At 43.1% G+C, this 14,865-nt stretch overlaps 1 protein-coding gene across 4 annotated transcripts in view; it reads right to left on the bottom strand.

Annotated features, from left to right (window-relative positions):
* The window catches only part of LOC308062775 (contactin-4), a 357,825-nt gene that overhangs the window by 63,051 nt on the left and 279,909 nt on the right, over positions 1–14,865 (bottom strand). For all 4 annotated transcript variants that reach the window (XM_080384699.1, XM_080384697.1, XM_080384696.1 and 1 more), the window contains 2 exons: positions 5,266–5,402; positions 3,686–3,815 (listed from right to left, as the gene is read on the bottom strand). In XM_080384699.1, the coding sequence (XP_080240825.1) occupies positions 3,686–3,815; positions 5,266–5,402 (267 nt within the window). The remainder of the gene's footprint in view (positions 1–3,685; positions 3,816–5,265; positions 5,403–14,865) is intronic.

Genomic DNA, 14,865 nt, shown 5'->3' with positions numbered 1-14,865 from the left:
CAGCAGGCAGCAGAACCCCGGTGTCACACACATCTTATTTGGGGCAGCACCCCTAAGAACTATGCATGCATGAACTGTATAATGTATCTCCTTCTTTGTGTCATAACAGCACGATCATCGTTTTGTCAAACATCACTATGTGCAGAGCAGCAGCATACAGGGAAGTTGTCAGAAACGCAGAATCCATACAATTGATCAGAAATGATAGTATCTCCAGAAAAGTTGACATTTTTATGCGTTATGTTCATAATTGCTGCATGAACTGGGTTTTTTATTTTAATGCCACAAAGGTGGGAGACCTTGACACGGCCAGGTTCTGAGCCAAGCAAAACAAGGCAAGACTTAAGCAGGCACCAGGGTACAAGGCACGCTTGAATCATCCTTTCTAGTCCCTCTAGGGCATGTTCTTCTCTTTTGTGAAAAACAGTCAGATGTTCATTGAAGCAACCACCAAAGCCCTGCAGACAGTCTGTAGCCTGGCCGTTAGGCAGGCTGGGGAGGGAGACGATGATTTGGCTTCTGATTCCTGCCTCAAAGGAATTTTAATGATTTATTTGTTGGGACCCGATGACAGGCAGAGCTTTGAGGCAGCTGCCTTCGGACTGATTCTGGTAGTGAACTCTCCAAAGACGACTAGAGGGTTTTATTTATATCAAGTAGGACAATTAATTTTTTCAATACAGAAAGCTCAAAGCAAACAGGTGAGGCAGCTTAAGGGTTTTATGAACAACTCTTGCCCTGCTCACTACCTCGTTGCTGACAGGAGCTTGCTTTCTGACAGATCAGTGGCAGCAGACTCTGCCCAGTCCCCTTCTAATTCTCTCCATCCTCTTTGCTAGCAGCATGCCTGCACCCTGCGCCTAGCACCATCCCCACATCTCCCCAGCTTGCAGCATTTTCCTTGACTTGCTTTCTTGCTGCACTCTGTGAGGCAAGAGTTTAGATCACTGTGCACTGCATCTGCTTGATGCTCTGTAAAATGATCTAAAGCTCACCTGAAGCAGCTGGGAGACAAAAACCTGCCATGTGACACAGAAAGCAAATTCATTTTCCTTAGGGCATCTCATCTGCCTCAATTCTTTTGGATATCGTTCCTGCTGCAAAAGCGTCAAATAAAACATAATCCTGCAGTGCTAATGGGATGGGCTTTGGGATCGAACAGATCTTGTCTTCCAGTTTCAGAGTTCACTAATCTCTGCGCTTTCCTGTCTTCCGTGTCTAATCATAGACAGCTGACCTTTATTTTAGCATAGAGGAAGACAGGTATGTTATTAAAGACTGTAAAAGAACCACCTGAAAACCAACACCGGCTACATAAAACATTTCAAAATTATAGGAGGCATACGAGGACAACTTCCCACCAACGTGTTCAGAACCAGATGGATTATTATTTATGTCCTATTGTCACAATTAATACATTATCACTTCTGGAAATAATTTCTCAGGCGATTTGGACAAAATTTATGAACAAAATAGATTTATTGAATAATACTGTTATTTCCATCTCTGCAATAAACAGTTCAGACTGGCTTTTTTGCAAGCCATTTGCTACTTCCCTCTTGGTCCTGTGTGAGGTACAGTTGTTACATGATACAGGTTTTGTTCTGCAATGTTCAAAATGTCATCTGGCACTTAGAAACTGGGCTCGGTTCTCAGCACTGCCACAGCTTCCCTGTGCCACTTCAGGGGTAAGGAATTTCATTTCTTCACACCTTGTTCATAAAATGGGGATTTAAATGACTTTTTTTTTTCCACTCTAGGCCCACCCTCCATTATTTAATTTTTTTTTAAACATTATCCTGAAAAATCTTTAAGTCAATGACTGCATCTTACTATACTTTTTACAATGCCCAGCACAACAGGGTCCTGGTTTTAGCTGAAGGCTCCAGGCAATATAATTGGCAACAATAATAGAGAAGAATCACTCTGAGAAAAGCCCTGTCTGTAATTTTCCATTTCTCTTTTTCACTTAATTTTGCTATAAGTCTCACTTGCTATTAGTGGTGTTTAATCATTTCAAGTACTTAACTTCAGGACCTCTTAAAATAACCATTTTTATACTCAGAAAGATCTGTTTAAAAGCTAACATATCTCAGTGAGACCTCAGAATATTGACGACCTTCGAAAGCTCTAGTGAAAAGGAAAACACGCTGTTTTTCTTCAAAAATATGCCAAATTAAATCACAGATCTATAAAAAATTAAGCTGTAGCACACCATGCTGGTACTTTTCACGTAACATACAGAAGCAAGACTGCATAACCCAAATAAGAATTCACCCCAAATCAAGTTTTCTGGCAAGTTTTAGAGCAGGAGCTCTTAACAAAACAAACAAACAAACAAAAAAGGCATGGGGAGGCACAGGAGGAACCCACCAGCATGGGCTAAGCCTCCATTTTCTGAGGTCTGCCTTCCTCCCAAAGGCTCATTTTTACCAGGGTTTTGAATAGAGAAGAGAAGCATCAGTGGGTTTATTTAGATTTCTTTCACACAGTAATACGTCCAATAAATCTTAGCACCGTGAAGTCTAATTTATTGAGCATTATCATAGTTTTCTTGAACAGCAACACTGACAATCTTTCAAATGATTTTTTTTTTATTTTTTATTTTTTTAATACAGGCATCTATCGCTGCTGATAAAAAATGACTGATAATTGAAAATGCCATGAGCAGGAAAGACCTCATGCTTTGTTCTTCAGGACAAAGGAGGGAATGATGCTATTGAATGTTTCCTTTGAAAACAACTAAACCTGCTAGTTCGTAACCATGAATTCTATTTAACCCTTTGAAACTACGTATCTGTGCTGATACATCTGTTTCCAGGCCTGTCACTTGCACTAGAGCAATGTTTGTGCATGAGGTACAGACTGGCAGGACCGCTGAGGCTGGCAGGGACCTCTGGAGATGGTCAAGCAGGGGCAGCTACAGCAGTTTGCCCGAGGCCACGTCCAGTTGGATGTTGAGCATCTCCAAGGACGGAGATGCCACAATTCCTCTGGGCAAATGTTCTAGTGTTCAGCCAAGCTCAGAGTAAAGAAGTTTTTATGTTTAAATGACATTTTCTGTGTTTCAGTCTGTGTGCAGTCTCTTGTCCCAGCCCTGGGCACCGCTGAGAAGAACCTGGCTCTGTAATCTCTACCCCCTCCCATCAGGTATTTAACCACCTGGATTTGCAGGAGCTGCTCCTGATATTAACGGGGACAAGCAGAGTAGGTGTACATAAGACAGGTCAGGCAGAAGCTGTTATTCCTGGCAAGGGTTTGGGATGGCAGCGGAATGACTGCCATTAGGGTGGTGAAAGGTCTATTCAGACAGGTGGGTTTTCAACATTTCCTCATGAGAGTCAGTCCCTGCAGCCCACGAGCAGGCAGTTACTGCTCAGCGTGCCCTGAACCCCAATACCTGGGCTTCTCCATAAACACTTCTGACCAGCAAGAGGCTGAATGTGCTTGCCGGCTCTCTGTGCTCAGCCACCTGGATGAATACGCGAAGGTGGGACGATGCAAAAAAATTCTGTTCTCTGTCTATCCACTTTTTCAAGTTTTCACTCCATGCCTTACTTAAAAAAAACTTGTCAAAGATCCACAGCAGCACTTCTGCTTCAGATGCTGAAAGTTGGTAAAACCAGCCTGGGTGAAGGCTTTGCTGGTTTTGGAAGGTTTGCGGCGTTCAGGAAAGTGAACTTACCTATGACACTCAGCTCTGCACTGGCAAAAATGATGCCATGTCTGTTTTCTGCTACACACTGATACATGCCGGCATCCGACAGGCTGACGTTTGTTATCGTGAGCGAGCCCTGCTCTAGCTGAACTCTGCCCTGTAGGACACAGAAAAACAAATAAAAAGTAAATAACGAGATCCCTCCTTGGAACATAAACCCAGCAGTTGTTGTGCTATATATTATACCAAGGTGGACAAAAAAAAAAAAAAAAAAAAAAAGTAGCAGTAATGGGAAGAATTTGCATGCTCCAATCTATTTCTCTGCCAGCTAAATTTATGTTAGGTTAGATACTAAACGGTAAAACCAATACAGTAGTTGGTAAATGCAATTTAAATTGGAGGACTTTCGCTTGACTTCTCATTGATTTAATACCCAAACCATTTAGATTAATATCCCTTTCAAGTAGATAAACTTGAATCAAAAAATGCACTTTTGTTCCACAATGGCACATCACAGCCAACTGCATTCTTTGAAACGTTTAAAACAACGGTATTATGAGTGTATGTGGCAATGAAGGCTAGTAAGGCTGGCTGCCATCTTAGCCAGTGCAGAGAGAAATACTTAAAATGTTCTGCAGTTTACGGAAAACAATATAGATGTTAATAATTTAATGATCCTTTACTTCATATCAGCCAGTAATGTGATTTAAGTACAAGACCATCTGCTAGTGACCAGCATGAAGCAAGTAAAATTAGTGTGTGGAACAAAAGACCCGAGTATCATTTGTCAGCCTAAGGATATGGAGCTTGCGTTATCAATTTTAATAAGTACAGCAAAGTGTTCCCTCCCTCCCCAGGAGTTTCACCATTTAAAAAAATAGTAACATAAAGAGCTATTGGCTTTCTACTTGGCTGTAGGGTGGAAATTTAATGTTTGAGCAGCCTTCATCAGGGTTTGATCAAATCTGGGATGCCATATTCTTTCACAATAAGCAAAGGGAAAAAAATGCCGGCTACCACGAAACCAATGCTTTGGTGACTTGTGTTGGTGGTTGTAACGGGGAGATCGTGGGGCTGAGTGATAAACCTCCAGCAAACAGCTGGGCAGGCATTCCTGCACATCCCCCTTCTCTGGGCAGCATTTTGTGTCCCTGGCGATGGCAGGCCACGCTCTTGGTCACCTGCACAGGGACACAGCTTGGCTTGAGGAGCAGGAACGCCAGTAAAGACCACCAGAAACTTGAACATCATAAACTAAAAGAAATAATAATTCACCCAGGGCGATCCATTTCTGGCTGCAGGCTCTGCAGTCCCACGTGGCCATTCCCTCTTCCTCACCAGGCCCTCTCCACCTTTAGGTTTGTATCATGGATTGCTCCTTTCAGGGAGGACCTCTGAGGGCAGCGCTGTCGCGTGTCCTACCTGTCACTACCAGCCACCCCCTGAAGCCGCACAGAGGTGCCCGCCAGGCGTGGCAAGCATCGCCTACGCAGCAGGAGCATCCCAGAGCCCCACCACCCTTCCTGCTTCTATTCCCAAAGGAATCAACCACGCAGAGGTGCAAAAGCGGCAGCGCCCGCGAGCCCCCTCCCCAGGAAGGTGCCCACCTGGGGCAGCAGCGGCTCCCCGTCCTTCAGCCAGCGGTACGAGGGCTTCGGCCGCCCGCTCGCTCGGCATTCCCAGGCCACGCTCTCCTCTATGGCTGCGTGGGCATCGCTGATTTTCTGGATCCAGTTGGGCTGAGCTGCAATGCAGAAGTAATGAATGAAGCCTTGCTGGTGCAACCGACAGCATGCCCTCTCGGTGCAAACAAATCGCCATTTCTTTCTTTATTAGCACTTTTAGGAGTCAGATTTAATAACATGCCTGAAAATTGCTAAAGATTCCCCCAACCCCCGAGTCCAGTTCTGCTTTCTGAAGGTGGCACACGCAGAATGAGATCCTGTTTTCCTATTATTTTTAATAAAAACACTTAATGAAAAAGATAAGCTTCAGAAATCGTGATCATCGTACAAAAACACAGCAAGAGTTCGTGTGCTGCCCCAGTGGAATAAACGGCACTGTTAGACCCCTGGTCCTTCAAAGAGAGACATTTTCTTCTTCAGCATCTATATGACACAGTCTTCAAAGCTCTCAAATTTAGCATCCAACTTCAAAACCTGTAGTTTAGAACTACCTCTGCATTGAAATTAAGGTTACTCCAGTAACGTGGGCCTGCACAGTTATAGGCACTACTTCAGGTCCAAATTCTCACTCTCGTCTTAGATCAGGGCCATACCTACCAGTACTGCCACAGGACGATCTTCCATCTGTACGAAAAATGTCCAGACTCAATAATTGTATTAATGACATTGAACAAACCTACAAGGTCCAAAAGCAGATCTTGGAAACACATTTTGGTAGAATTCAGTGAAAACTGGCACTAGTAGTTTACAGACACTTACAAGATTATATTTCTAGTAGTGTTTCACCTGTTTTTACCAAAGTTTGTTGTTTGCTGGCTTCTATTATAAAACACACCTAGTTTAGCCAGATACCACACGCGAATCAAATTCTGCTAAAATTACCACGTGTTTTTGGAGACCATACAAAACCTCTGATTTATGTTATATACATAAATGCTATCTGCCTGGATACACCTAAAATACTTTTCAGAAAGTCCCACTAAAAAAAAAAGAGTGCGTTCACATTTTTTCAATGGTCTTTTGCCCTATTTTGACACAAAGATATCCGAGGGACTTAGGAGGAACATATTACTAGCAGAGGTCTCCAAGAACCTGGGTAATACTTCCCCCACATAATCAGATAAACCCAATAATAATAAAGATTACTCTCAAAGACAGGTTACAACTTCACAGGTCTCCTTTGGATAGGGACATGGGGCCAGAGAAAGGTCTGGAAGCACAAGTTAAAAAAAAATAATCTCAAAATGCTAAGATCAACATATAGTCGGTATGATTATACCTAAAATATCGGTATGCCTACCATGACATGATGCTGGACATACAGGTTCGGAGAGCTGTGTGCCTTTTATAGCTGTGCTCAGGCTGTGACAGATGTGTGCTTAACACCACACCTACCACACCAAAGCACAGAAGAAAGCTGAAGAATTTTGCACAGCTTCTTAACTCCAATGGGCTTGAAAAAAAAGAGCAGAAAGGGGAACTGCACGTACCGACAATGCAGAAGAAAGGAGTAGCTGAAAAGGAGAGGCAAGCAGCGTTTACTTCTCCGACTGCCCCTCCTGCCCCTGTAATATTTTAAGCTTGTTTGTTATCTGTATCTAAAGAGATATGAAAGGAAAAGCTTCTAAATGTAGGAAGATGAAAGTCAATTCTGTCATGTGGAGTAAAAACTTGAACAATTCCATTGAACTGAGACATGCTGTGCAACTGCAGCGGCTTCAGTGGCTCAAGGACATTTGCAAATTACTCATGAATTTACGTATTTACTATTCTAACAGCATCCAACGCATAATTTTGAGGAGAGTCTTATGGTACTGTAAAAGGAGTTCTACAGAACCACACAGATCCATTTGCCTTCTTTGAGTACTGTGTTTTACTGATTTCCCACATAAAACAAACAAAAAAATAATTAGGCAACACAGCTGAAAGTAATCTGTAAAGCAAGAAAACCCATGAAAAGTAAGGTGTGCTCTGTAACTTACAAGCATATGCTATGGAAAAAGAAAGATAGCTATTGTGTCAGAAGGGAAGAAAATTCAATGTTGTCCCTTATTTTAGGCCGACTCCCTGAAAAAGGAAAAATCTCACCCAACACAGCAAAAGACCACCTGTTCGGCCCTTCTGGTGTGCTTGGCAGGTTGCACCTCCAAACTCCTGCCCTACATGACAGCGCTGAGATTTAAACGTGCGGTGCTGGACGTTGCCACCCCGTGCACAGGACTTCAGTCTTCAGCCTTGCACCGCACACCACTCCACACCCCGGTTCCTTCAACCTGTTTTTAACCTTTCAACCATTTATGCTACAAACAACTGAAGAACAGCCACAACAGGTCAAGAAATAAATCTCAGTGAAAACTGGAGTCGTCCTTTGTTTCACAGGAGCTTTGTTCTCTGCCGCTCTTTGGGAGGCTGCTCTAATTAGGTCAACCTCTCCTTTCAACAGTTCATTTCAGAGAATAGCAGGCACGCTCTTGACTTAATCTTGGGTAATACACAAGGGTTGGTTCACGCTGCAAAAATGTTTGAACCACCAAATGAGAGTCGTCATAATATAATGAAATTTGACAGCATCCCATTGGGGATCATACCAAGACATGGTAATGTGACACAAGATTTTAAGCATGATAATTAAAATAATTCAAATAAGGATATGAAACCAGCTCCACGCTACAACATTTTCTGGTACAGCAACATTATTTGAGATAACGACAAGGTCTAATTTGTGACTGGTAGTAATGTTCCAGAAAAAGTCCTTTGGATCATTTCAGTGGTGCTGACCAAAGATGAATTCTTCCATATGATGGGTCTGGAAACATTTTGGCTCTATTTGGAGTACTCCAACATTACAGGCCTTGGAAACATCTCAGAGGAAAAATCCAATACTAAAGAAAAAGATTACATGGAAGCTGATTAGGAATTCATCTGAGTTGCAAGAAAAATTCATATGCTAATTCTATAAAGTGGAAGAAAAAGCTCAGAAATATAAGCATGACTTTTGCGTAAGGATAGCTTTAAAGAAAAATATCCCCCTCCTAGGTGATGAGAGCTGTCTGGAATTTGTACTCAGGAGGATGGAAGAAAAATGATGGCAGCAGTCAGAAAAAAACCCTGTTTACTCTGATCACCTTCCAGTCTTCACCAACGCCAAGTGGGGCATTTCAAACCAGGTGATTAGGAAAGTATGCCCAAATATACTACTACTTCTCCAAGACCGAAAAATCCAGAATGAGTCTGTCCTTTCATTGTCATAAATTGAAAGGCAAAAGTAGGCACTTGGAAAGGTGAACTAGAAATCACATCCTAAAAGACATTTGAAAATCAAATGACACAGCCGGTGATGATGCATGGCATCAGAAATGAGTAACAAAACCAAAGAATTGTGGAAGCAATGTGAGAAATAAACCAGAAATAAACCTGTAGGACTTTGCAGTCGTCTGCGAGTTCAAAACAACATAAAAGACTAAAGCAAATGAGGTACTAATACATATACAGAATCCAATTCTCAGTCGGTGTATATTGATTTCAGTGTTCCTAAGCCAATTTATAGCAGCTGATGACCTACTGTGGGTTGTGCAATTCATCATTAATGGCAGATGAAAGGCTGAATGACTCGTCCATTATTGTATCTATTCTACGGAGATTGAGACTGAGCCCAGGATCAGAAAAGTCTAAGGACCAGAAAGCCAAGCATAAGAAGTAAGAAAAACAGATGGAGAAAAGACATGAGTAATTAAAAATAAAGATTGCAGCCAGTGTATGAGGTTTGTACAGACAAGTGCACATGTCATCCTGGTCCAAATGGGGATATAGCTTCTGTAAACAAACCCCTTACATCCCTGATTTGTTATCCTTCCCAATGATCACAGGAACATGAAACCAGACTTTATCACTTTTCCTCTTCCTTTCTTCCTCTCAATCCTGACCTCTACTGCCAATTAAGGACTATTTGAAATCTATACAACTTCAAAGCTGTGCAAAACCTCCACCAACGTCATTTGCTTGAATGTTCAACCTAAATGATCTCCACTTGTCTGCATCTTTAGCAAGTACACCAGATAGTGCCCCTTGGGCAGGATGCCTCCTTTCTGCCTCTCGAGAAGACTGACCATAATGAACCAGCTCCCAGTTCTGCTTTGGACTAAAATATTAAATATCAGAGGAAAAGGAACAGAGGAAAATCTGGAGTTAACCCAGCTGACAAAATGCTTAATTTGTCCCTACTTCTTATTTACCTCCTGTTCCCTGAACTACTATGCACCATGACATGACTTTCTCCCCAGTTACACCAAGTGCCATGGGGCTGTTGGCATTACAGGCACGTTCAGAAAGACCTCAGGGATTTAGTTGGTTTGGGTTTTTGTTGTTTTTTTTTTTTTTTTTTTTTTTACCCCAGATGCTCTAGACTGCAGCTACCCAGGGCAGTAAGGGAGGTGTGGGGTGCTTTATGAGTCTCCTTTATACCACACTTCTCATACCTGTTTGTATTTTTTCTTCTCCTGCTGGAAAGCTATTTTTCCAAGCCAAAATGAAAATAATTTGAGCATTTCTTCTGAATCTTCTACATATCGATTTCTCTATAAGCAGGTTTCCAGCAATCCCTTGGAAAAGGAAAAGCGGAGGAGAAGCTTGCCTGTTCTCTGTGCAGAACGTTGTTCTGGGTGCAAGACTTCCCTTGGGCAGCGACTTATTCAAAACTCAGTTACTCCCTCCTGCACTAAAGTCTGAGAAAATACCCATTTCACTGGCAGGAACCAAGACCCCCCACCCCGCCACAAGCAGCTATCTTCCCCAGGGCGAGTGTAACCAGCCAAGACTGGGCACCGCAACGGTTGCTCCCAAGACCAACCAGCCCTTTCTGGCAGGATGGATTTGGCTGCTGCCCAGTGTTTAAGTGGTGGTTAACCAAGAGTTAAATTGGCACAGTACCCTGAAACCACACAGGATCTGAGAACTCTAAATCAAATGAACAGGGAGATGCCTGAAGGTGAGAAATCAACTGGCAATGCATCTGCATAACAGGTAGCAAACTGGGCTTTCTAGTGAGGCATATAAATTTTAATCAATAATAATATATACTTGTCCTATTTATATGAATTTTCTTGTATTTTTATCAGCTCAGAACTAATTTTATTTCAAGTGGCTTTGAATTTTCAGCAAATTATTTGTGATCTGGGACCTAAACGGAGAGATACAACTGCCTAATTTTCACTTATGCAAATTTCCTTTTTAGACCTCTAACCATAATCAAGAACATAATATGATTTACATTTGAGGTTGTTTTATAGAGTGGCATAAAGTAGTTCTTGCACCAATAAAACACAGGTCCACTGATGAAAGGGGGACTCTATTCACTGCAAAATTAAGAAGCTGCATAAATTCCTGGTGGGACTATGATTTGAGAAGTATTTAATCTGAAAAGCGGTCCAGCCAGTTAAATAGCTTCTGCTGAGTATCTTACAAAATGCTGCAAAAGAACTGTAATTACTTACAAATAAGTCTGTCTCTCTGCTAGTGCAGGTGCTGCTGTGCTGACTTTTAGAAACCATTTTAACTGCAGTTTTCCCTTCCTTGCCTTGGCTTGCCAGCAAGGTGCTGGGCAGGGATGGGATGAGCTCAGGTGAGAGATGCTGCAGGATCCTGGAGCAACAGAGGCAATGACGAGTCAGCACCTGCATCCGTGACACACGGGCCAAAACCAAGCCTTGTCAGTACCTGGGTATTTTCCCTCTCTTCCAGGCCACGTAAGACAGTGCTGATGTGATGGGAAAGCGCAGTGCCAAACCACATGGGTTTGGTCGTCAATCTGGCAGCCAGATGTTCCCAGTGGTGGTGCAGCTCCTCAGCCCCAAGCACCCTTCCCTGTGCGGGGGTGCCTGCAAGGGGGGCAGCCTCCCCTGGTGCTGCTACTACCAGCTCCATCAAACCTGCTTATATTTGGATCACCTTGACCAGCAACTATTTTCCCTGTCTTCTGTTATTCAGAGCATACATGTCACTGGGGTGGGGATATCAAGATGTTGTGATGTCTCATCAGACAGAGTCAATACAGGCAAATGCAAATGCGCACTGAAACACAGCCCGAGGAGTAAGCACAGGCACGGCCATCTCATTTCACATTTTGCATGAAAAAAAACACTTCTATTTTAAAAAAAAGGAGAGAAATACGCCACTGTGGTGGTATGCAGACCTTTGATGATGGCCAGCAGGGAGAACCTGGCCAAGGTACATCAGCGGAGCTGCAAGGCTCTCGCCCGTTGTGGGGAAGGCTTTGAGCACAGGGAAGAGCAGCCGCAGCAACTGATGAGTTCTCTGTGCTTGTGGCACCTGCCCAGTGCCTCCTGTCCCACGCTCAGGGCCACCTCTGGGCTGCAACGGTCTCCCCGGCAAAGGAAGATCTGACTGAAACAGCACCTGGACTTAACGTGAATGAAACACGTGAACGTCCACAACAATAATACATTAGCATCTCCTTGATGCTGGTTTTATGAACGAAAGGGCAAGTTCTTTTTAAATTAGCTAGTTAATATTTACTGTACTTCTGCCAAAAAAAAAAACCCCAAAACAACCTCCCCCCCCCCCCGAGAAAAATTGGCATTGCTTCTTGCTCAGGATATAAATCTTTTCCTTGCCAAGGGTTATCAAATTTAAAATTTATGAGCAGACAGAATAAAAATACAATCAGGTCAATGGGAGTGCTTCCGAAATGCTGCGGATCAAAACACACAGCTGGCAGCATGGCGGCCGCTGGCTGCCAAGTTCAGCGGGAAGGCAGGTACCCGAGGCAGAGCCCGCGGAGCACCAGCGCGGCTGGGCTGGCTCTGCCCGAGGGGATGCTGGCTCACGCCAGGGACCTCACCTGCCCCAGCCACAGGTGTTTGGGGGGCCCGGGGTCTGCAGGGAACAAGCTGGAAAGGCAGGAACACAGCGCGACGTGCATGTGTGGCTGTTAAATGAGGGTGGAAAAGACGAGGTTTTGCAGTTTCATTTGCTAATTCGCAGGAGGTGATTTGAGGTACACGGTATCTGCTTGGGAATGGCAGACAGAACAAGGGACTTACAGCAAGAAAACAAGTGATGTGTCATTCAGAGTTATAAGTACAGGTATAAGTCACTGTAATTGCATTAACATTAACACATTTTCTATTGTGAAGGTCTATCTATCAAGTAGGACATACAGGACTCAGAACAAATGCTTTTGGAGAGCAATAAAACACGGCTGTTGCAGGGACTCCAAGCACAGAAAATGGAGGAAAAACAGATCTTGCACGTTTAATTAACCTTTCCTGCTGCAACAAGAATGTCAAACAACTTCAGTGTCACTGATATGCTAAGAGAGGAAAAAATAAACATTGATACAAGAATGAAATACAGCAAAAGTCAACCTTCCCTGACAACTTCCAGGAGCACTGAAAGAAGCTGACAACGAAGGCAATGTTGGGTTATCTACAGCAAGCAGGGAAATTTGAATTTAATTTTCTTTTTCATTTCTTTCTTTTTTTTTTTTTTTATTTTACACTATGCAAAGAGGTAGATAACCAGGTTTAAAGGAGTCACCATTGGAGCCAGATTGTGATCTCCAGGGCACGCATCGTGACAGAGCATATCACCGTGTGCAGGCAGCACGTCCGACCACCCATATCACATCCTCTGGAGCGCTCCCTTCTCTGGGTACCAGCCCCGACCCACCAAAAGCAACCCCAAAAGCTCTGCCAACATTACAGCTGTATTTCAGTAACGACATAACACTTCTCAGATTTAAAAAGAAAAATTATTATGGAAAATGACTTTCAGTTTCATGATTTGTATAAAATGTTTATAGTTAATTTACTTTCCCTAAAAAACCTTTGCTGTCATGTGAAACTCTGGACCCTAGCTTACGGAAAGCAAGGGTTTTTTTAAGTGATCTGTTTTCAGTACTAGGTGGCTGCCAAACAAGTTATCCTTGAAAACCGAATACTTAGAAACTAGTAACTTGTCATCCTCAAGACAACAAGGATGGTATTTCAGTCAATTATCTTTAACACCAGTACCTAGCAGTGGTGGCAGGCTAAATCCTCTCCCCAGGGAACTCCTCTGCTCGCATGAAGAAAAGCAGACGTAAAGATAGTTCCCAGGAGCACAGAGAGGAGGACACTCCTTTCCCCCAAAAAATCTTGAGCTTCTTTGCTGAAATGCCATCTCGAGTGTGAAAACCAGCCCTAGCCATGGTGACAGCTTTTGTGTAGGATCTGCAGTCCTCCAGCAACGGGATCCAGACTGGTAAATTCATTACAGTAATTAGATTATAACTTAATATATGCTGTGGTGGGAGTAGACCGATTTAGTGCTTTGCAAGGAAGGCAGGTCTGGCCGTGGGCTGAGCAAAACTGTGCAACTGATGAGTCTTTTCATTTACCGTCCACATGGGAAAAATCAGGAGAAACACGCGTCGTTTGATGAACAGAAAAAGAAACCTTCAAATCTTTTAATTAAAAAAGAAAAGAGGTTGAATCAACCCCAGATTTTTTCCCTAACATGAAAGCTTTCACGTTGTTCTTGCCATTTTACTCCTCCTTAATGTTTTCTCATTTTATATTTGACTCAATTTTAAACAGGGAAGTTTTCATTTGAAATGGAAGCCCCCAAAGTTCTGATTTCTAAATGAAATGTCTTCTAGAAATATTTCCAATTTTGAAACATCCCTACATATGCCTTTCGTAAAAAAAAATATTACTCACCAAATGTAATCCAGTTTTGCCAGGAGGGTTAAGTTCCCAAACTCTTTTTCTGTGGCAAACATACTATAAATCAAAACCAGTCTTCTCACCTCTGGAATGCAACCCCATCTCCCCTGCTGACAGAAGCTGGGCCCTCAGGAGCATGTGGGGGAGAAGAGACTGAATTTCTCTCCACATGTCTGGCAGAGAACAATGCTCCATTATGCTTCTGAAGATGGTAACAGGGCAGCAACAAAACATTTTTATGGTGGTGGGGAGGTCTCTGCACGCCTGCAGGCAGGGTAGGTAACCTGCAGCCTTCTCACCTCCAAAAATACCAGACAGACACTAAGTACCAAACCAACAGCCCATTCATACCTCTAAATCCCCTCCCCGTGACTCTCATCTCCTCTATGTGGGTGAACCCACAGTAACCCAGAACAGGTAACACTTCCCCTGCAAGCTTGGTTCATTGCCTAGAAACATTTAATTTGCTTTGCAAGATGGGGCTGTTTCCAGCAGAAATCTGGGGATGGGCAGACATTGGTATCAGGATTAGTGGTACTAACACATCTTTTATTTAATACAGAAGGCCCACGAAGCTCAAGTTTTATGTTGTGGCTCTGATTTCAGTGTGAGAAGAGTAGGTGTAGAAAGCCTTTGGGTGAAGAGGAGTCTGCTGGCTCCGAAAGGGTTAAACCCCAACTTTCCAGGCTGTGCAGCCAGTGACCCCTCTTGAAACATTCCTTAATTGGTTATAAGCAATTAACATTTATTAACATGAGCTGGGGCAACACATAAGTAATAAATCCCAAGCTGTAACCAG

The sequence above is a fragment of the Falco punctatus genome (genome assembly GCF_963210335.1).
Source record: "Falco punctatus genome assembly, chromosome: 4".
Taxonomy (NCBI): Eukaryota; Metazoa; Chordata; class Aves; order Falconiformes; family Falconidae; genus Falco; species Falco punctatus.
This window is presented reverse-complemented; position numbering and strand designations above follow the sequence as displayed.